Source organism: Scardinius erythrophthalmus, assembly GCF_964197995.2.
Source record: "Scardinius erythrophthalmus genome assembly, chromosome: 5".
NCBI classification, from domain to species: domain Eukaryota; kingdom Metazoa; phylum Chordata; class Actinopteri; order Cypriniformes; family Leuciscidae; genus Scardinius; species Scardinius erythrophthalmus.
The window spans coordinates 46,247,747-46,268,056 of record NC_138225.1 but is presented as its reverse complement, the minus strand read 5'-3'; the positions used below and the strand labels follow the sequence as shown (position 1 = coordinate 46,268,056).

The following is a 20,310-nucleotide window of genomic DNA, read 5'->3' as shown; positions in this document are numbered from 1 at the left end:
TAACATCAGCAGCAGAATGATGTAGTGCTATCACATTAACTGCATTTCTGCTACAGCTCAAAATAACAGCCAGTTCGCCAGTAATTAATACAAACTAAGTTGTCATGAAATGTACATTTTGGATGGTGTAAAGCAAATCACATTGCAAGACATTCTCACATATTACAGAGGACCCTGAGGAGAAAAGTAAAGTGAAACGGGCTGGCGAATGCTGTCGAAAGATTCTCACTCACGTCAATCAGGAGGTGAAAGAAGCCGAGAACAAACAGGTGAGTAAATAACACAGTGGGTGCCTGACCTCAGATCAGACCATATTGAACTGATCCCTGATCATCTGCCGTCCCCAGAGGTTGGAGGACTACCAGAGACGACTGGACCTGTCCTCACTGAAACAGAGCGAGAACCCCATGATAGCGGAGTTTAAGGTGAGACCTCATATTTATCCAATTGAAATCCATTTTATCAACACAACAAAAAAAACAGGAGCTGTATAGCAAATTATCACTCGCTATCAACAAAATGACGATTTTACTCTCTATCTAGAACTTGGACTTGACTAAGAGGAAGATGGTGCATGAGGGACCACTATCCTGGAAGGTCAACAAAGATAAAACTATTGGTAGGTGTGGCTTGTCACAGAATTCACCCTTGACCAAACTCAAATTAGAAATGTTTTCTACGAGTGATATCATGGAAAATTTGATTTTATACCATTATCAGATGGTCATTTACATAAAGATCTCTTAAAGGTGCAGTAGCGTAAATAGCCTTTAATTCTGTAGAGAAAAATTGTCTTGAAAACCTAAATTATGACTTGTGTTTGGTGCAAGACAGCTTGACTAACATTATAAGTGTACATCAGGGCAAAAATGTAATGCTGCAAAAGTGTATAATACAGCAGTTTTAAAGTTTCCCTAATATGCTTTTTCAAAAGGGACTTTCGCACTGAAGGAACATTTCATAGTTCCTATAACTATTAGTGGATATGGGCCGTTTCTAGGCATAGGCAAACTAGGCGGTCTCCTAGGGCGCAAACAGCTGGGGGGCGCCAGTGAGAGCCCCCACCACACCAAGAGATTTTTTTCTTGCCCAAGCGAGTGGAAGAAAAATCCTTATTTTTTTACATTTCCGATAATGGAGCGTATATTTGCACTAAGTGCCTGTCTTTTTGGCAAAAAGACGCCCACCACTAAATATCTACAGTGGCATACATTAGGTCTTAAGGCGTGAGGTGCTTGAAAGTAGCTTTTGATGCGTTCGACCCGAGTTCGAATCCGCTTTTTGGCGAACTCGCTCTTCTCCCTTTTCCCAACACATGAGATGTAAAATTTAGAGCCTAGCATAAAGGTCTCTAGCGTTATATTAACTAAAATCGAAATCATGATATGGCTTTGTGCCTTTATAAAACAGCACAAGACTTTAATTAAGTAGCCTATATAGGCATTCTGTTTGTGCTGCGTGATTTAAAGAAAAGTGCGCACTTTGCTCATGCGATCAGCATGGTGATCTGGTGTTTTCTCCAAAATAAAAGCTCAAGGGTTTATTTCTTGCAAGTGAAGAAATTAGGACAAAAGTATTGTAATTTTCCTATACTATAGCAGTGTAATGTAAAATATACTTTTGAAATAAGAGTTTTAATTTATACAGTACATATAATTGGCTATATGGATTTTACATCATAGCAATACTTATATAAATCATAAACACCAGTGATAATGTGATGTAGACTGAGACTCTAAACTAATAAGATGTTTGAGCCCTCTTTAGTGTCCAGGTACAAGTCAATGGTTTTTCTTTGTTCAATGTGCACAGTTCATGGGTTGAAGCTCTTAATTTTTAGCTCTCAAAGTGCACCAGATTAATGCATTAATTTAACCTGAAAATGTACAAAATTTTCTTGCGGGGAGCATGCCCCCGAAACCCCCTAGAGGGACAGAGGTCCACCCAACATAGTTTCACAAAATCCTATGGGATAGAACGATCATTTATTAACTTTACTCCAGCATAGTGCAACAAAGTCCTTTTAAGTGAGTAAAACTGTTAATGCCAAATTACAATGGGGGGGCTCAATAGGAATCTTGCCTAGGGTGCCAAAAAGGCTAGAAACGGCCCTGAGTGGAAGTGCCTGCTTTCTTTGTTTGTTTGCACCGCAGGAACGTATAGGAACACTTTTTGGGGGAACTAAATTAGCTCCTACCTCAGAGTAGGGTCTAACACAGCACAATAGGAACTACCAGTAGCGTAAGCGTAAGTTGAAGGTCAAAGTAGACGTTGTTCGCAGACAGTCAATGAAAACCATAGGCTGGAATTATGCAAATTTGTTACAAACCTATGTAGGTTCATACAGACTGGAATTACTGATAATGCGTTTCAGGCAGTTCGGAAACAATAACTATTTTATTGTGCACTTTGATCTTTGAAAATTTGGGTTCGTACAAGGTGATTAAAGTGCTTGAAGTACTTTGACTTTTTGAAATTAAGTCCTGGAAAACCCTTGAAAACAGACATATTTTTGAAGAGGTACTTGAAAAGTGCTTGAATTTTTATGAAAAAATAATAATCTTTTATGCAAAATTAACACAGCAGCCCATCTGAGATATAGAGCTATTTTGCATGGCTATGAGCATGATAGTATCCTATCAGGAGGAAGATTTCCCATGCCTGACCACGCTGGTCAGTGGATTGATCTCTATGAAGTGAAACATCAGATAACATGTAATTTGAGCAAAAAAAACAATTTTTTAAAAATAAAAATAATAACGATATTGTTTGATAAGTGCTGATTGTAGTCCTTGAAAGTCCTGGAATTTCATTTTACAGATGAACCCTGTTACATACACAAACAGCTATCTAACACACTACATGAAAGTAGTGTCCGAAAAATCATAATGGGTCCACTGTAATGTAATATTATTGTGAAATGATTACATATGGTATGTGTGTGTGCAGAGCTGTACACATTGCTGCTGGAAGATATATTGGTGCTACTTCAGAGGCAAGATGAGAAGCTGATCTTAAAATGCCACAGTAAGAATCTGGCGGGCACCGCTGAGACCAAACACATCTTCAGCCCCATCATCAAACTCAGCACTGTGATGGTGCGCTCGGTCGCCACCGGTAAGACATAGTTTATGGACATTTATCAGATCATATTTTTGAACAATACCTCAAAAATCATGTCTTCCATAATCAAGTCGTTAATGGCTTCTAGATTAAAATAAAAGCAGATTCAAGGGTAGGTTGAAATAACATTATTGTCTGAATGCATTACAGACAACAGGTCATTCTTTGTACTGTCGATGTCTGATAATGGAGCCCAGATCTATGAGCTGATGGCCCAGACTGTATCTGAGCAGAAGACGTGAGTACTGATCTTTTTACCCTATAATTCCTTTTTGTCTGCCCTTTTAGAGTGACCTTTAAGTGTTTATTCAGTTTGTAAGTTTGTAAGTGAACAAAATTCACCTCAGTATGTTTAGCCTCTAAAACAGTGGACGAATGTTTGTGTTATTTCCAATTCACAATTACACATAGTATTTATTAATATTTTGAATTAGCTTTGATTTTTATATATTCAATTTTCATTTTAGTTTAGGGAATTTTGTTGTGTGCTTTTGTTTTTTCTAGTTTTTTAAATATTTCTATATAGCTTTAATTTTAGTAAATTAATTTATTTCAGTTAGTTGCCAAGACAACATCTATAATTTAAGTTTTTCCAACTAATATTTTTTTCTGCCTTATTTGAGTTACCAAAAATGATTTTTAAATATTTTAGTTTACATTAAATGGGTCAGAAATTACAAGAGGTAAAATGTAAAAATGTACTATAAAAATATCCTGTAAGTTTCAGAACTCAAAACTTCCTCGTTAGTCAAAAAACAGCTTTTATTGAAACCAAGCTCAGAAAACGACTTGTTTCGGATTTTGTCACATTATTACACCTCATAGTGTGACGAAAGACCACCTTTGCAGAAGAAAATCAATGCCTACTTCTACATCATTGTCTATTTAGCCCCGCCCACCAATTGTAGTAGTAAACACGAGATTGACACAAACACAGGATTACTCCAGCAACAAAACCATAGAGATGCCTCTGAGGATCACAAAACTTTTTGAAGTGCCAAGTTTTCATTTTATCGAAAAGGGTGAATAGCCTATAAGAACCACAGTGCGACAAACAATGGTACATTTATTCATAAGTCTATTTACACAAAACACCGTAAGTCATCCGTTGTCAATTATAACTGTAGTAACTTCAAGTACGTACTTATTTCAATATGCAAAAATATTACCCAATCAATAGCAGTGAGCTTTTATTTCCAAGTCTTGAATGCGATACATCCGTCAAAACGGAGTGTTTCAAAGAGAGGGTCAGAAACAGGACAGAAAACAGTTTATTGCTTATCAATAAGGGTGTAAAAATCTTGATAACAATATAAGTGGACCTCAGAGAACATAACATTTTAAAAATGCAGCTCATGACCCCTACCTGTTTTGATTGTTTGATCTTCCAAACACTAGGTGGCAGTGTTTGATCACACAAAGAGCAGACTGCATGAAGACCAAACTACACAACATCATTCCATTACTTCAGACTGAGTAAGTTTAAGGTTTCTACATCATTTATATAGTTTTATAGGCAGTAAGTTAATGTGATAACATGACATGTTTTGCAGCGTGGAGCGTGAAGAGGTCGAGTTGATCAACTCTGGTGTTCAGAAACTAAACAAAGACGCTGAGCCCATTTCTTTAGGCAGCATTCAGTCTCCAGGTAAGCATTTTTTTCATTTGTTTGTTATTTCATTTAATTCAACTCGGGATGTTGTGCAGTGCATTTAACTGTCTGGCATTCATTTGCTTCAGTAATTCATTAAAGTATCAGCATAAAGTCTGGTCTGCAATGCTCACTTAAACCATCTCACTGTTGTACTGCAACTAGTGACAGATTTTTAATATGTGTAATGCAAGTAAATATGAAATGGATACTACAGTAGAAGATGAGCAATAAAGTGGTAGTTTGTTCAAATATGAACATAATGCAGTTGTTTGACTGCTGAAATATGGCAATTGGCAGCACATCCAGTATCCATTTGTCTTTCACACTGGGCACATTTGCTGCCGTCTGAATCTGAGTGCAATTGTTCTCATTGGTAGGGGGTGTTGGACTGGTTTCACACTCACTTGATTCTTTTGAACCAAATGATGGAAAGCAGAACGCAGGTCAATATAGGTTTTTTTTTTTTTTTATTAATTTGGTGCCATTATGTGCAGCAGTGAACGAAACTTTTTGTTTCAAACAGAGATCATGATTCTCCCAGGATTCTAAACAGACAACTAAACAAAATAACATTTAATTTACTAAAGGTTCTGACTAAATATTAATTGCTGCAGTCTATTTAAAAAAATATTGGTTTGAATGATTAATCGTGCAACTGTAGTCTACACATGAAGGCTTGCAAATGGACTCTTTTGAGGAGACAGCCGATTGTGAGCCATTCATTTGCCGCTCTGATTCACTCAATATGCGCCATTTACACTGCACACTCACTCCGTGGTACTCGGTTCGGTACCGTGGTGCACTCCCGGGTCCACATTATAGCTTTCAGGTTACCAATTTTTCACGCGAACCATGCTACTTTTCGAACTAAACTGCCAGTTTGAAAGCCCCCTAATACTCATGAATATCTAGTTTATTTGACTAGGAGCCTCGTAAATATGTTTCAGAATTGTTTTCTTCAATTTTGTTGTGTATTTTCCTTAGAAAAAGATGACACTGAGGTCATGTCTACTGAAGTCATGTCCACTGAGGTCATGTCAACCCCGCCATCTAGTACCAACCCGTTTGAGACCAAATCTGATGAGGAGGATGAAGAGGAAGAAAACTCAGTACCGGATCAGGCTGAAGATGATGAAGAGTTCGTGGTGGCTGATATGACCGATCGACTGACATTACTGAAGCAGCGCTCGAGACAGGGCATCGCCATAGATGAGGACGAGGCCGAGGCCTTTGAGCTCCAGCCACTCAGAGCTGATGAAGCTCTCAGAACACGTGAGTAGAAGACTCGACTGCTACGAGCCATCCCTCTCACGTAACTGAAAACTTCATTTGGATAGGGACAACTTAAATCCAGCAAATCAACTTCTGGGATTAACTGTAACCCTGTAAGTGTGTAGAGCTGTTACGACACGTCAGTGTAATCGTTGACGTCGATTAGGAAAACAGATTGATTTGACACACCCGTGCTGAATGAAAGCAACCTCACTGGACAACTAGTTGCCTGCCAAGTCTTGTATTGTGAGAGCCACTGTAAACTGTATAATTATGGGTTTAGTTTGAATTGCGTTCATCCAAAGAACCTCCGGAGTTGGGTGCGAGATGCGAGGCGTTTAAAGTCGTCGTTGGTGGTTGTTTAACTCTTTCCCCGGCAGTGTTTTTAAAAAAAGTTTCCAGCCACCGCCAGCATTTTTGATCATTTTCACACAACTTTCATGGCTTTCATGCATTCTTTTTTTATCAACACTTGAATGTGGGTAAATTTCTTTTAAAAAAAGCAACATTTTTCTCAAAAATTATGTCCGGATCGGATTCAGAACGATGATCAAAACATAGATCGAGTCCATCAACGCTCAGTCCTATAGCTCATCCTGGGTTGACATTTCATTTGGTAATGTTAGGCAGTTTTGATTTATATGCTGTTTAATGTTGATGATCATGTTATTTTACATATGCATCTGCTTACATATGCTATCGCTTGTTTCTGCTGCTGCTTTGCCTGTGTTTTGATCCGGAGATTCTGTACTCTTTCAGAAGATGTGTAATAGCGCCCCCTACCGTATAACAGTGAAAACACAGAAAGCTGGAAAATTCCGTCGGTGGCAGGGTAGTGTCTCATAAATGATGGAAAATTCCGTCAATGCCGGGGAAAGAGTTAACTAAAGGATTAAGTGACTAACTAGAAAATAATCAATAGATTAATCGTAAAAAACAAACTATTGATGAATCGATTTTCAAAATAATTGGTAGTTGCAGCCCTATTTATTCTCATCTCATTTCTGTGTTCTTTAGTGGCGACACTGAGGCAGCTCCTGATCAACCACATGTCCAGTCAGGAGGACACAGACAGAGACCCCGAGAGAGGAGAGCAACGGGAACACGTGGCGAGGACGGGTTCGCAGCAGGGGCCGGAGAACAGCGCTGCGATCGGGTCCACTGTTGAGAACGGCTCAGAGAGGGGCGAGAACAGAGGGGAGAACGCACAGGAACTGCCCTCCGGAGACACGGGCTTCTTTGAGACGTCTGAGGATTGTGGTATGTATTTGTCCTGCTTTTTCAAAGTCATCAGGAGGGGCCTTTATTTTATGATAATGCGCAGCTGACCGCACATTATCCTGCTTATTACATGACTACGTAACACATTGAAAAGTAAATGGACAAGACTACAGAGTAAATCAAGAGACATGAAACTAGCACAGATATGTAGAACATTGATTGTGTGGGACAACCATCAATTATAAAGTTCAACAGTCATTATAGAAAAATGATTTTCCGCAAGAATTAAGACCAGACATGCTTAGTTATAGAATTAACAATTATTAACTGGTCATAAACAGTGGAGTTAGTTTATGTGATGTTTCATCCACACCAATAGGTGTCAGTATAAAGACCGTTAAATTGATCAGTGAAACAAGTGCTCAAAATAGTACTTCTTTCAAGTAATTACTTTGCAACCATGTAAAATGTATATATAGTTAGAATGTGTTTAGTTTGAATGTAACCCGGGTGGACTAAATTGTCATTGTCCTGTGACCTACGTGCGTCAGCCGTTTCCCTGCCATTCACAAATCCTCTCCTGTGGCCTCATGGGATCGAAAAGTATGTTGTATGCACACTTCAGAACCTCTGCAGTAGTAGTAGGTTGTCTGGGTACTTTTTGCCTACAATTTTGTAAATACTGTGAAATCGGAAATGCTTCTCTCTTCACCCAAACCATATATTACAGAAAGTAAGTTGCACCAGGTCAAAATGACATTTACATTATATATTGAGGGGGAAAAAAAAAAACAGATAAGTTGCATCTACTGTATGTGTGTCAAACTGTATTATTACATTTAGAAATAAAAAAAAGTTTACAAATATTATAAATAAGTATTTTAGTGTATACTAAACTGTATTTTAGTTTATTTATTATAAACAAATTTATTTAAAGTGAAACTACCAGCAGACACTACCAGCTTGTGGGAGATGTGCAGCTACACACATAATGTGTGTGTACCTTGAAATGCAATGTAAGTCGCTTTGGATAAAAGCGTCTGCCAAATGCATAAATGTAAATGTAATCTTGGCCTCATGTACCACCGTCATTTGGCACAAATCCAAATGTGTTCACTTTGCATATGTTTTGCATGCTTGATTTATTTTTTGGAAAGAACTGTGCTGTTTACACTAACTCTGTAAGTAGGCAAGTATGCATGTTTGGAAGCAGCCTACTTTTTGCACTACATGTACATTTTCTGTTGACATAACCTGTAACCACTGGTCTCATTCTCTGCCAGTCTCTGCAGGCAGTTACATGGTGCTGGAGGTGTATGGAGGCTCAGGTGAGAGCAGCACAGATGATGACGTGCAGGGCAACAGCGGGGAGCCAGCGGCCGGGGGAGACTCGGGCATTGACTTGAAGAAGCTCCTCTCTTCCTCCTCTCAGAGCAGCGGAGGACCTAACCTCAACAGACAGATCATGACCCACATACGTCTACTACAGGCCAACCTGCAGCACCTGAAGGTGACATGTTGCCCACCAAGAAAACCGGTCACAAATATACACATGACCAAGAAGTATTGAGAGACTTGTGTCTCACTTAAAATGTATCAATTTATATTATATAACATGCCAGACCCAAGTGGCATCTGCTAGATATTTTCTCAAAAGTAAGTTTACTTTTCAGGGACAATTATACTGTATTTTACAGGTACACTTTGTAACTTGTGGCGGTTAAAAAAAACTGCATGGAATTTAAAATTCATTTTACATAGCAAAAAGTTCACAATTCAGACTTTTTTCTCAGTTTAAATCTCACAATTCTGAGGGGTTATAAACTTGAAATTGAGAGAAATAAAGTCTGAATTGTGAGATATAAAAATGCACAATTTTGAGAAAAAAAGTATGTATTAAGTCACAATTTTTCTTCTTTTTTTTTATTCTGTGGTTGAAACAAGCTTCATTTCAATACTGTATTTTACTTTCCTTTATATTGTTTTACTATTATTTAAAAACCTAACTTTATTTTCCAATCTAAAAAAAAAAAGTGTCACTTTTGGATATTTTGTTATCTAATTCAGTTTTCAAGGGAGATTCTGGGGGGTCCCTGGATAATTTTATTATCTAATTCAATTTTCAAGGGAGATTCTAGGGGGTCCCTGGATAATTTTAGAGACTATGGTTTACGAAACATATTTTAGCAGTAATAATAAAAAAAATGAAAACTGCATGTTTTTTGCTTTTGTTTTCTTAATATTTAAAAATACCAGTTCTATTTTTAAATCTCTTTTCAATGTTGCAAGCTAAGCTCATATATATATATTTAATGAACAATGCTAAACAAATACATTTGAATTGAACTGAAAATGTTTTAATAATATCCTCTAAAAAAATGGCAAAGAAAACTAATATTCTGTAGAGAAATAAATGCTGTAGTTTCTGTAAATGTCCAGATAATATTTTTGGCAGCTAAATGACCACAGAAAAAAAAGCCAAAAGATGCATTTTTGATATAAACTTTTCGTATACCATTTTTCTTACAATATATCATTTGGTCGTTATTCCTAAGAATAAATGACTGTCTTTATATTTTATGACTGAGGGCCCTTGCAGGGGGTTCATTGTATTGGGGACAGTTTGAAAACATTAAACCCTGATTTAATGCTAGGAGATTCATACGTCTGTCTGATACGTCTGATTGAAGTGTCCAAATATTTTATGGGGCCACTGCATGTTGGCAAATGATTTTTAGTAATTAAAAAGTAAACCATAACAATAAAACAGGCACATGCCTGTTTGGCTCAGGTCACAAATTTGAAGAAATACTCAATTCTGTTGTTTTTTTTGTTTTTTTTTCAGGATACAGAAATCAAGTATAACCAGCTATGCCAAAGGCTATCAGAGGAAACAGCTACTGACACAGAGGAAAACAAAGGTAGTGCAGCTTCTGTCCTTCCTGCCAGTGGTTCAGTGTTGTGCTGTCATTATAAAAAGAGCTTTCATTTCATAGTTCTCGTTTCTTTTTTTATCCTTCTTTCAGATAAAAGTTAGTGAAGTGGAGCTCTTTCTGTTTATTGAGACAGGAGGAGACACAGAGACACTGGGCTGCTCCAGCCCTGCTCCTCTTGAAACAATGCTCATGCACGAGACAGAATGAACAGGAGATCTGGAGATTCTGTTCACACTCACGCAACAGGACGACCCCAATCACTCGCTCCAAATCGCTGCACACTAGCAGAGACAAGCGCACGTCATCGTACTTTGAGAACGATTGCCACGCAAGGAAGTTTCATCACCTCTCATTCAACCATCTTTGAGGACAGAAGACAATTCGTTCCTTTAGCAACCCTCCATCAACGTCAAAACCATGCTGTCCTGATGAACAACATTGGATGGAAAAAAAACCCACAAGATTTGAGTGTAAATGTAAGCGTGGATCTACAAAACGCCCCTAGGTTGCATGACATTTTTTCATGAAGTTTCATTGGCTAATATTGACTCATTCAATCAAAGTACAACTTGAATGGTCACGTGATCTTTTACTTGGCTGGCTAGCTCCTCACTAGCATATGTGCTTAATAATGATGACAGTGTGATTAGTTCAGACAGATATTCACATAAACCGAATGCCTGACTTCTGTTTCAATCTGGCATGTGGTATATGTGACGTAGAAACCATCAGCAGTGAGTGGCGTTGAAAACTTCTGATTGAAGTCCTGTAACACTAGCCGTCACGTGAGCCTAAAATGAGACGTCTCAAAGGGGAACGGGCAATGTTTGCTGACTGACGATGAAGGCAAATGATACTAGTATGGAAATGAGTCTGAGGATGGGCTGACGATTGTGGTGGTGTCTCTCATTCCTCCTCTCTTAATAAACCACATGCTATTTAATGAAGCTACTGAAAGCGTTTTCTCTGGCTTGCGGCCACGGGAAAACCGGACCTTTCGTAATGTCGTCGGGTCGGGCTGACGCGACACATTTCCGGCAGCTTGGCCCGACCCATCTTTCGGATTTTCTTGGTTTTGAGAATGAAGTTAAATAGAAAGAAGCTTCAACGCAGGAACTTGATGAAGACCTTTAATGGTCCATTTTAAATGTAATGTATTGTACAATTATGACCAACACTGCATCTCTTACAGAGACTCGTTTTTTTCTTTTCTTTTTTGTTTTTTCTTCTTTTGCATTCTAAAGCGTTCAGTCATGTATTATTTTAACAGAAACTACTAAAAAAAAGAAGAAAAATAAAAGACTGCAAGGTATCCTTTAATATTAATGTAATCTGTATTTTTATTATTCTGTCTAGACGTTTGAGGTATTTTATTATATTATTGAACATTAATATGGTCTTGGCTTTCCGTTGAGAACATGAAATAGCTCTAATAGATGAGATTCTATTAAATTTGACTGAACTGATGTATTGTTCCAAATGGAAAGAAGATATTGCACATTGTGTCTTCATTTTATCACATTTACCTTTTGAGGAGAGTGGGAAGGATATTTTGTTTTGGATTTATGACCAAAAAAGGAAATTACACAACATCTGTAGCAGAAATATATTCAATAAACTGGAAACGCAAATGGTGCTGTTCATTTCTCGTACAAATTCTTCCTAACGACAACCTGAAACAAACCATAATTGGTGTCCAATTGAAGCATGTTACTGCCTTTGCAGTTATTCTCAATATGAGAGAAGCGATATATACGCCATTTTTCACATACTGTCCTCCTGGAGCCAGTGTAATTGGTGTATCCATTTCATAACTCTCCATTACTGAGGCCTTTTTGCTTCTTTGTTGCTTTCCCATCATCTTTCCACTTCCTCTTCCCCCTAGTGTTTGCCTCTTCTTCCCTGAACTGATTCCTGAGGGGGGGGAATGTGTCAGTAAGAATGATGAGAAGAATGAAACGAGCCTGCTATTTGTGCTGAAGTTAGCGCTCACCTAGACTGCCAGCGCCTGCCACTGTTCCACACGCGTCCAAAAGATGGCAGCCAGTTGGCGTCAGTGTGTGAGCTGTGGTCAAAGTTTGCCCCCACACGGTTGGGCGGAAGCTTCTTGAGCTTCTCTTGCTCCTCTGTGATTCAACATTTAAGATTCCTTATTCATAACATACACAGTAACAGTATATACAACTTGTATTTGAATGGAAACCTGGTTAAGCACTTACTCTTTATATAGTTAGCACAATGAAAAAAAGTGCAATAAATAAGGATTAACCATAGAAGGAAGACAATGACTGTGGAAAAAAGTTTTAATATATAAGAAAGTTTTAATATATATATTTTTTCCCTCAGTTTTTTAATAGGGCTGTTGATATAACGCATTAATTAGTTATGAAAAATGACGCAATTAAAATTACATTTCATACAGTTGATTGGTGATGGACATGAAGCAGGCTAAAAACTCAGTGTGATATAACTTCTAGAATACCGTTAGAATGCCCCTAAAATGCAAGATATTGGGGCAAAAATGCCCCTGTACAGTCCCTGACAAAAGTCTTGTCGCTTGTGTACAAATTGACCTGAAGTGCCGCTGAAATATATTTCTAATCAAGATTGTTTTACAAGAAATGGCTCATTTTAATCCCAACAGCTTTTGTAATAATGTTTCAGTGCAAAACGAAACTGTCAAAAAGTATTCTAATATTCACAGCTTGGTAAAGCCCCTTGAGTAAATTTTTGCAAAGACATAAGTGTTGTCGCCTTGTCATATGAGCTTCGCCTGTGACTAATAATGGATCAATTAGGTCTCAGGTGTGTATAAAAACAACCCCAGTACACTAGACCTTCACATCAACTGCAACTAGACCTCTGCAAACATGCCTAAGATTCACCCTGAGACTAAAGTTTTGATTATCAAGAGGCTGAAGACCAGATCCACTGCTGATGTGGCAGACACCTTCAATGTGTCTCAGCGTCAAGTACAGAGGATAAAAAAAACATTTGAAGACACTGGAGACGTTTTTGGTCAGGCAGACCCCGCAAGACAACTGCTCGAGAGGACCGTTTGTTGCCTCGAAAATCCAAGGCCAACCCATTTTCCACTGCAGCAGAGCTCCACAAGACCTGGTCATCTGAAGTCCCTGTGTCAACCAGAACAGTTTGTCGGATTCTGTCTCGAAATGGCCTCCATGGTCGAATCAGTGCCCAGAAGCCAGCACTAAACAAAAGACAATTGAAAAACCGTGTGGCATTTGCCAAGGCCCATAGCCTGCTATGAGGGACGCTGGAAAAGTGGCAGAAGGTGGATTTTTCAGATGAATCTTCTGTTGAATTACACCACAGTCGCCACAAATATTGCAGGAGACCTACTGGAGCCCGCATGGATCTGAGATTCCAGAAAACAGTGAAGTGTGGTGGTGGAAAAATCATGGTCTGGGGTTACATCCAGTATGGGGGTGTGCGAGAGATCAGCAGGGTGGAAGGCAACATCAATAGTCTGAAATACCAAGAAATTCTGCAGCAGGTTGGTGCTCCATTGCATACTTCCATCTCCACATCAAAGTTCCTCAAGGCGAAGAAGATCAAGATGCTCCAGGATTGGCCAGCCCAGTCACCAGACATGAATATCATTGAGCATATGTGGGGTAGGATGAAAGAGGAAGCATGGAAGACGAAACCAAAGAATATTGATGAACTCTGGGAGGCATGCAAGACTGCTTTCTTTCCTATTCCTGATGACTTCATCAATAAATTGTATGAATCCTTGCCAAACCGCATGGATGCAGTCCTTCAAGCTCATGGAAGTCATACAAGATATTAAATTTGGATCTCAAAGCGCCAGTACTTAATTTGCTGACATATTTTTGTATTTGCAGTAAATTTGTTCAATTTCTGTATAGGCGACAAAACTTTTGTCTTGCCAAAATTTGACCTTTCTGTCTTGATTAAATGATAAATCTTTTTTCAGTGAAACTAATTTATTTCAGTGCATTAAACATCATTTGGGAGGGTTTTAGCTTTTCATATGAGCTATTTCTAACACCAATTGATTAATTAAAAGTCAGGTTAATAGCAGGTGTTTCTACAAAATAGATAAGCGACAAGACTTTTGTCAGGGACTGTATAAGACCAAACTGGTTTGGTCTGTAAATATATCTAAATACTAATTCAGATGCAGCTTCTGAAAATAATCATGGCCCTTGTAGCCTAAAAGTTTATGCATTCTATGTTGAATCAAAAAACATTTCTTTCTTAAGCTGCTTTTTGTAATGCTTTTCTCATTTAACACTAATGACCATCTTTTGGTGGTAATTTCTCTGCCAAATTTGATGCAATTAATTAGATTCATGTACATGTACTTAGATATAAAACGCTTGACAGCCCTAGTTTCAATTATAATATATGTTCATAGCACTTTTGTAAAAAAAAAAAAAAAAAAACACATTCAAGGAAATGCACACATCACCGGGGGGTTAATAAAAGGCCTTCTGAAGCGAACCGATGCATTTGTGTAAGAAAAATTATATAAGGCAGTTATATAAGCCATTAAAAAGCTTGGAAGAGCCAGGACATTATTTAACATAACTCCGATTGTATTTGTCTGAAAGAAGAATGTCATATACACCTAGGATGACTTGAGGGTGAGTAAATCATGGGCCGATTTCCATTTTGGGGTAAACTATCCCTTTAAGTATTACATTGGTGAAAGAAAGAAGTGTTTTGCAACAGAGATCTTCTCTTTAATCTAAACCCAGCCAAAAACAACAAGCATCACCATGAAAGTGAAGTACATACTGTGTTTGAGAAACTCCTGGATTGAGGGGCCCATTTCCTGCGGCCCTTCGTCTGGCTCCTCCAATAGCCACGGCGGAACAGCGCCTACAAGTCAACACAGCATGGTCGGCATTTCACCTGGGTATTGACACGGTTGTGATTCAATTCAATTCTGATCTTGATTGGCTTTGATATTGATTCATTTGGATATGTATATCAGGTACAGTACGTCAATTTTTCTCAAATTATTCTGAACTAATTCTGCAAACAATACAGGGAACCCTGTCTGTTGGTACATTACTATAATAAAGGTTAAAACGATTGATTTGTATCCAATCATTTAAAGTCGGCATGAAACAGATGTTGCAATAGTCTTTTCTTCCCTATTGTGATTGTTCCAAACCAATCTGACTAATGACCTCTATAATGCTGCTTGAATCATAATCATACACTGTTCGTTCATTGGCCAGAGGAGAACTGCCCTTTCTTCTGGAAACAAACTTTTTTGCATTGTTTTCCTGTTATCTCTGTAAAGCTGCTTTGAAACAATATGTATTGTAAAAAGCGCTATATAAATAAATGTGACTTGACAGAGTGAAACGGCTTCTCAAACTAGAAAAAATGTAGGGCGGGACTTGATTTTGTCCATAGGGAGAATTGATTGGATGGTGTGATATCATGTTGCCGCTTTACTCACCAGTATGAACATTTCCACAGCTGGACGAGTTCTGCAAATACAGACAGCAAACCAAAGGTGATGTCTGACCTCGTTTATTAATCTAATCAATAATTGTTGCATGTATATAGTGTAAGACAAAATACCTGGTAGCCAATGAAAGTTAAGCCAAATCCTGGCTCACTCCGATGACAGTGTGAGGCGAGATCCTCGTGGCTCGGCCCGGGCTGTGCCTCCATTTCATAAGATCGACGGTGGTGAGAACTTCTTGTCAAACATTAAAACTCATGCTTTAGGCATTACAAACTCCCATTCTGATCATCAAATGACACTAAACCAGCAATTTCTATTTTGTCAATGCTGGAAAATGCATATTACGCAAATGTTAGTCTGGTTTTAGTCAAAAGTTTGGACACTCGTTATTTATCATCATCATCATAATTTTCCACATTTTATTATAATAGCACAGGCATCAAAACTATTAAATACATTTAAATATGGGAATTATGTAGTGTTGAAAAATGTTCAAGAAAATTAAATCCATAAAAAAAACTATAAAAGAAAAACTAAATTAATATAGGCTAATGTATATTTTGTCTACAAAACCGTCCAAACTTTTGACTACTATTGTATATAATGTATAAAGATTATGGATGCACCAATGAATCTGCAGCAGTATTTCTAGTAACACACAAATACAGACAACTACCCCTAAAGACAGAAGCATCATAAGTACATTTTAAACCATTTGCTTTGTACTCTACTCAGTACAATGACACTAAAGTTGAATATAATCTTACGTACAACCAATGTAATCCGTTATACTTCCCTTGAGTTATCCGTTTATCCGTTTCGCAATTCCTGTTTCGCAATCTCTGCATAAACTGCATCACACCTAACATACTGTATACAATACCTATCAAGAGTTTTGGGTCATAACATATGATTTTTTTTTTATGTTTTTGAAAGTCTCTTATGGTCACCAATGGAAGGAAGGTTGTTTCCACAACAGAATTGTGAGATATAAACTCGCAATTGCAAGTTATAAGTCCAATTCTGAGGGAATCATAATTCTGACATTTTCTTACAATTACGAGTTTATATCTCACAATTTTGACTTTATAACACGCAATTGCAAGTTTATATCATGCAATTCTGAGAGAGAAAAAAAAAAAATCACAAATACCTTTTTAATTTTTTAGTGGCGGAAACAAGCTTCAATAGACCAAGACTGCTTTTTTCTATCGAAAATACAGTCAAATAATTGTAATCATGAAGTATTATTACAATTTAAAATAACTGTTGTATTCAAATATATTTTAAAATGTAATTTAATCCTGTGATGGCAAATCTGAATTTTCAGCATTATTACTCTTCAATGCAGTCTTCAGTGTCACATGATCTTCAGAAATCATTCTAATCTGCTGCTCAAGAAACATTTCTTATTAATTATAAAAATATTAAGCAGTACAATTGTTTAAATTGTATTAATATGTTAGAAACTTTTTCAACATTTGATTAATAGAAAGTATTTATTCGCAACAGACGTCTTTTGTAACATTATGACTATTTAATGCATCCATGCTGAATAAAAGTATTCTTTTTTTTTAAAGACCTTTAACTTTTGAACTCAAGTCTATTGGAATGGATATTGGCGGTATTGGAGCATTTTGGTAAATGAGAATTGGTGCACCCTCACGTTTCAGAATAACACTGGTGGTCATAATATTTTACCTGGCTGTTGGTTTATTGCTGTAATGGTCCAGTTCAGCACGTTGTAGCAGTTCTGGATCCGGCTAAGTTTGATTCAGGAAAAGTCAATAGTAATGGTCCATTGTCTCTTTAACATCATTTTCCCAACAAAGGAATTACTTTGACAAATGCATGCTGTTTTTAAAAATGATCATTAACAATGGGGTTTGAAAAAGTCAAAGTTAATATTTTCATTACACAAACAGAACAGACGAGTACTGAGATATGGATACGCTTGGAGCATCCCAGGAAAACAAACCTCTGATAATGACTGAAGGACCTCCAGTCTGTGCTGCTCCTGAGATCGGATCACTGCAGCTTGCTGAGGACGAAAGAAGAGAAGAAAAAAACTTAGATGTGGTTCAACTAACCATTAACAACACAAGGAACCTGTATAAAATGTCTTTACCTGTTTAATAAACACATCCTCTTTTTCCTCAAACTGTTCAAGAGCCTTGGAAACCTCACACTTGAATCTACAATAAAGGCATTCTTCGTTTATTTCTCTGTAGAACATCTTTTACGGTATCAGTATACTATTGTTCTAAATGCTAACATGATCACAGCCATTTCCAAAACACAAGTAAGCAAGAAAGCTACCTCTCAGTTTCCTCTTCTGTTATGATAAACTTGTCTCGTAGTTTGAGATCTGCTTTATTGTCCCACCAGAACTTGTGTGTGTTTTTCCTGTGCTCAGGGCTGAAATGAAAAGCGCTCTGTGAATTCACTGCAAGCTCTCCATGCGCATCTCAAAGGTTTTCGTGTGTGATCTTACGTGCTCATGTGCTCCAGCAGTCCTCCATACAGCACAGTGATGTTACTGTCAGTCACGTGTTTCTGCACCTCCAGCGCGCAGCAGTAACACCAGAACTTAACGTCATGAAGGGGACTGTATTTCTCCACCTGAGGATTTTTGACGGTTCTCCGTGCTTCTTTGACCTGTAATAACATATGGGAGTGTTACATATGTGCAGACGCAGAGATGAGCTCGTTTATTTCAGGTAGTGACTCCAAATAGTACTTCGACACTTAAGGCATAGGCTACTTGTTGTCATTGCTGTATAGACCTTATTCACAGCAGCGCCATCTTTGATTTTCAAAGGGAATGAAAGCGAGGCTGTGAGGGATAGACGTTCAGTATCTCTTCAGTGGGTTGTACTGTTAGTTTGTGTGTTTTTGGATTGTTCTGCTTATGATACACTGTAAAACTATATTTTCGAGAAATTTCAGTAGACAAAAAACTTCAAACATGAGCTGTGGAAAGTTAAAACTGATCTAGGAGCTTTACACTCCTAGATGCCATTGAAAACACGGTATGTCTCTATCTCTCACAGCCTCGCTGTCATGGCGCTGCTCTGAATAAAGTCTATGGAAACTTGTTGTCACTTCTTCTCTCACATTTATGACTTTTTTCTCAAAAAACAGAGAACTGTGAGATATAAATGAACAATAAAAAAGTAACGGTCACTTTCTAACAATTATTATATATTTTTTTATTCGTAATTCCGAATTTGTATCTCACAATTCTAAGAAATATGTTAAAATTGCGACTGGAATCGTGAGAAATAAAGTCAGAATAGCTTTTTCACGCATTTGCGAGTTTATACATGACTTTCTCAGAATTGTGATATTAAAAATTCGCAATTACCTTTTTTTTATTATTATTCTTCCTTGGCGGAAACAATCTACCATACATTGCAAAAGGAAAAAAATAGTATATATATTATTTTTTAAGAAGACATTTTGTGGTTGTCTGCAGATCCATTCATAGATATTGATGCTGATGAACTGAACTGACTTCATACAGACACTAAAATCGCTTTGGCTTGATTAAAATGAAATTCAAAAATGGCTCACTCTTTTTGGATGTTTTGTTATTTAATACAATCAAATTCAAACATTATCTGATTGTGACTTAAGTGCCTAAATCGCATTTGGAGCCACTGAAGCAGTATCGTGAGCTAGTTATTTAGTTAGCACACTTACCTTATCCATGAATTTGACAAGTATCACTTTAAGTTTACTCTGGTGGCTTTTCCCATGAATGTGTCCTTTTCCAGAAAAATCAGTTTTTCCGCAGATCGAGCAATAAAATGCACCCATTTGACAGCTTTGGGTTTGTTTCTTTAGCCACTGCAAGCAAGCGCTAGCATGATGTTTTCGTCTTCTTTCTTCTTCTTTTGTGTTGGCGGTTGGCAAACCAGCTCGAGGTGCATTTCCGCCACCTACTGGGATGGAGAGTGAAGCCTCGTGTATCCTTCTAATTAGGGCCCGAGCACCGATGGTGTGAGGACCCTCTTGGAATTGCTCTGTTTATTAGGGCCCGAGCACCGATGGTGAGAGGACCCTATTGTTTTTGCTCCGTTTATTATTATTCTTCTTCTCCAAAGTGAATCACTTTTTAGAGGGCCTAAACATGCTCGAAAACTCATGAAACTTTGCACACGCTTCAGAAGTGGTGAAAATTTACGTGTGATATGGTTTTCAGAATTGTGGGGGGCAAATTCGGTAAATTATTGCCCCCACATTTTGCCCCGGCTCCTGGTTTCACGTACAGGTATGAAATTTGGTACATACATGTAATGACCCAATACCTACAGAAAAGTCTCTTGGAGCATAGCCCTAAACACAACAGGAAGTGAGCTATTTTGAACTTCCTCCTGGATTTTGGGCATTTTTCGTAATTTCCTGATGTTGTACTTTAACGAACTCCTCCTACAGATTTGATCTGATACTCTTCAAATTTGGTGAGTGTAATCTTAAGGCCTTTGTGACGTTAAATTGCGAAGATCTAGAGTTTTCGTCGAAGGGTGTGCCCTCGGCGGCCTGACAAACATCTATCTATAAATTACAGGAACGTCTGTCTGTCTGTCTGTCTGTGTGTGTGTGTGTCTGTTCCTCGCATATCT

The 20,310-nt window shown here is 37.8% G+C and overlaps 2 protein-coding genes across 5 annotated transcripts in view; one reads left to right on the top strand and one right to left on the bottom strand.

The window, feature by feature from the left end:
• The window catches only part of arhgef12b (Rho guanine nucleotide exchange factor (GEF) 12b), an 83,210-nt gene extending 71,362 nt beyond the window's left edge, over positions 1 to 11,848 (top strand). For 2 of the 3 annotated variants that reach the window (XM_081365603.1, XM_081365604.1), the window contains 12 exons: positions 169 to 269; positions 348 to 425; positions 544 to 619; positions 2,950 to 3,117; positions 3,274 to 3,361; positions 4,522 to 4,599; positions 4,677 to 4,771; positions 5,762 to 6,049; positions 7,067 to 7,309; positions 8,554 to 8,780; positions 10,116 to 10,191; positions 10,340 to 11,834. In XM_081365603.1, coding sequence (XP_081221729.1) covers positions 169 to 269; positions 348 to 425; positions 544 to 619; positions 2,950 to 3,117; positions 3,274 to 3,361; positions 4,522 to 4,599; positions 4,677 to 4,771; positions 5,762 to 6,049; positions 7,067 to 7,309; positions 8,554 to 8,780; positions 10,116 to 10,191; positions 10,340 to 10,413 — 1,592 coding nt within the window. In that variant the 3' untranslated portion in view covers positions 10,414 to 11,834. Of the gene's footprint in view, positions 1 to 168; positions 270 to 347; positions 426 to 543; positions 620 to 2,949; positions 3,118 to 3,273; positions 3,362 to 4,521; positions 4,600 to 4,676; positions 4,772 to 5,761; positions 6,050 to 7,066; positions 7,310 to 8,553; positions 8,781 to 10,115; positions 10,192 to 10,296 lie in introns of all 3 variants that reach the window. The other variant, XM_081365605.1, reaches the window with a different exon arrangement.
• Positions 11,799 to 19,630, bottom strand: cenatac (centrosomal AT-AC splicing factor). Of its 2 annotated transcripts, none has more exons than XM_081365607.1 (11): positions 19,388 to 19,630; positions 18,177 to 18,340; positions 18,002 to 18,100; positions 17,811 to 17,877; positions 17,661 to 17,723; positions 17,384 to 17,445; positions 15,796 to 15,913; positions 15,671 to 15,701; positions 14,995 to 15,078; positions 12,200 to 12,332; positions 11,799 to 12,120 (listed from the first exon to the last, which is right to left on the bottom strand). In XM_081365607.1, the coding sequence occupies exons 1-11, from the start codon at positions 19,502 to 19,504 to the stop codon at positions 12,015 to 12,017; spliced, it is 1,044 nt and encodes a 347-aa protein (XP_081221733.1). In that variant the 5' UTR covers positions 19,505 to 19,630; the 3' UTR covers positions 11,799 to 12,014. The 2 variants fall into 2 exon arrangements, with proteins under 2 accessions (XP_081221733.1, XP_081221732.1); XM_081365606.1 differs by having other exon boundaries at positions 15,796 to 15,916; positions 19,388 to 19,582.
• Positions 19,631 to 20,310: the final 680 nt, after the last annotated feature.

Excerpts from the sequence above, each read along its gene's own strand:
- cenatac (XM_081365606.1), bottom strand. The coding sequence starts at position 19,504 with ATGGGTGCATTTTATTGCTCGATCTGCGGAAAAACTGATTTTTCTGGA. Across the intron at positions 12,333-14,994 it reads CCAGGAGTTTCTCAAACACA|AGGAGCAAGAGAAGCTCAAG; the intron begins GTATGTACTTCA and ends GTTGAATCACAG. Across the intron at positions 12,121-12,199 it reads GGCAGGCGCTGGCAGTCTAG|GAATCAGTTCAGGGAAGAAG; the intron begins GTGAGCGCTAAC and ends CCCCCCCCTCAG.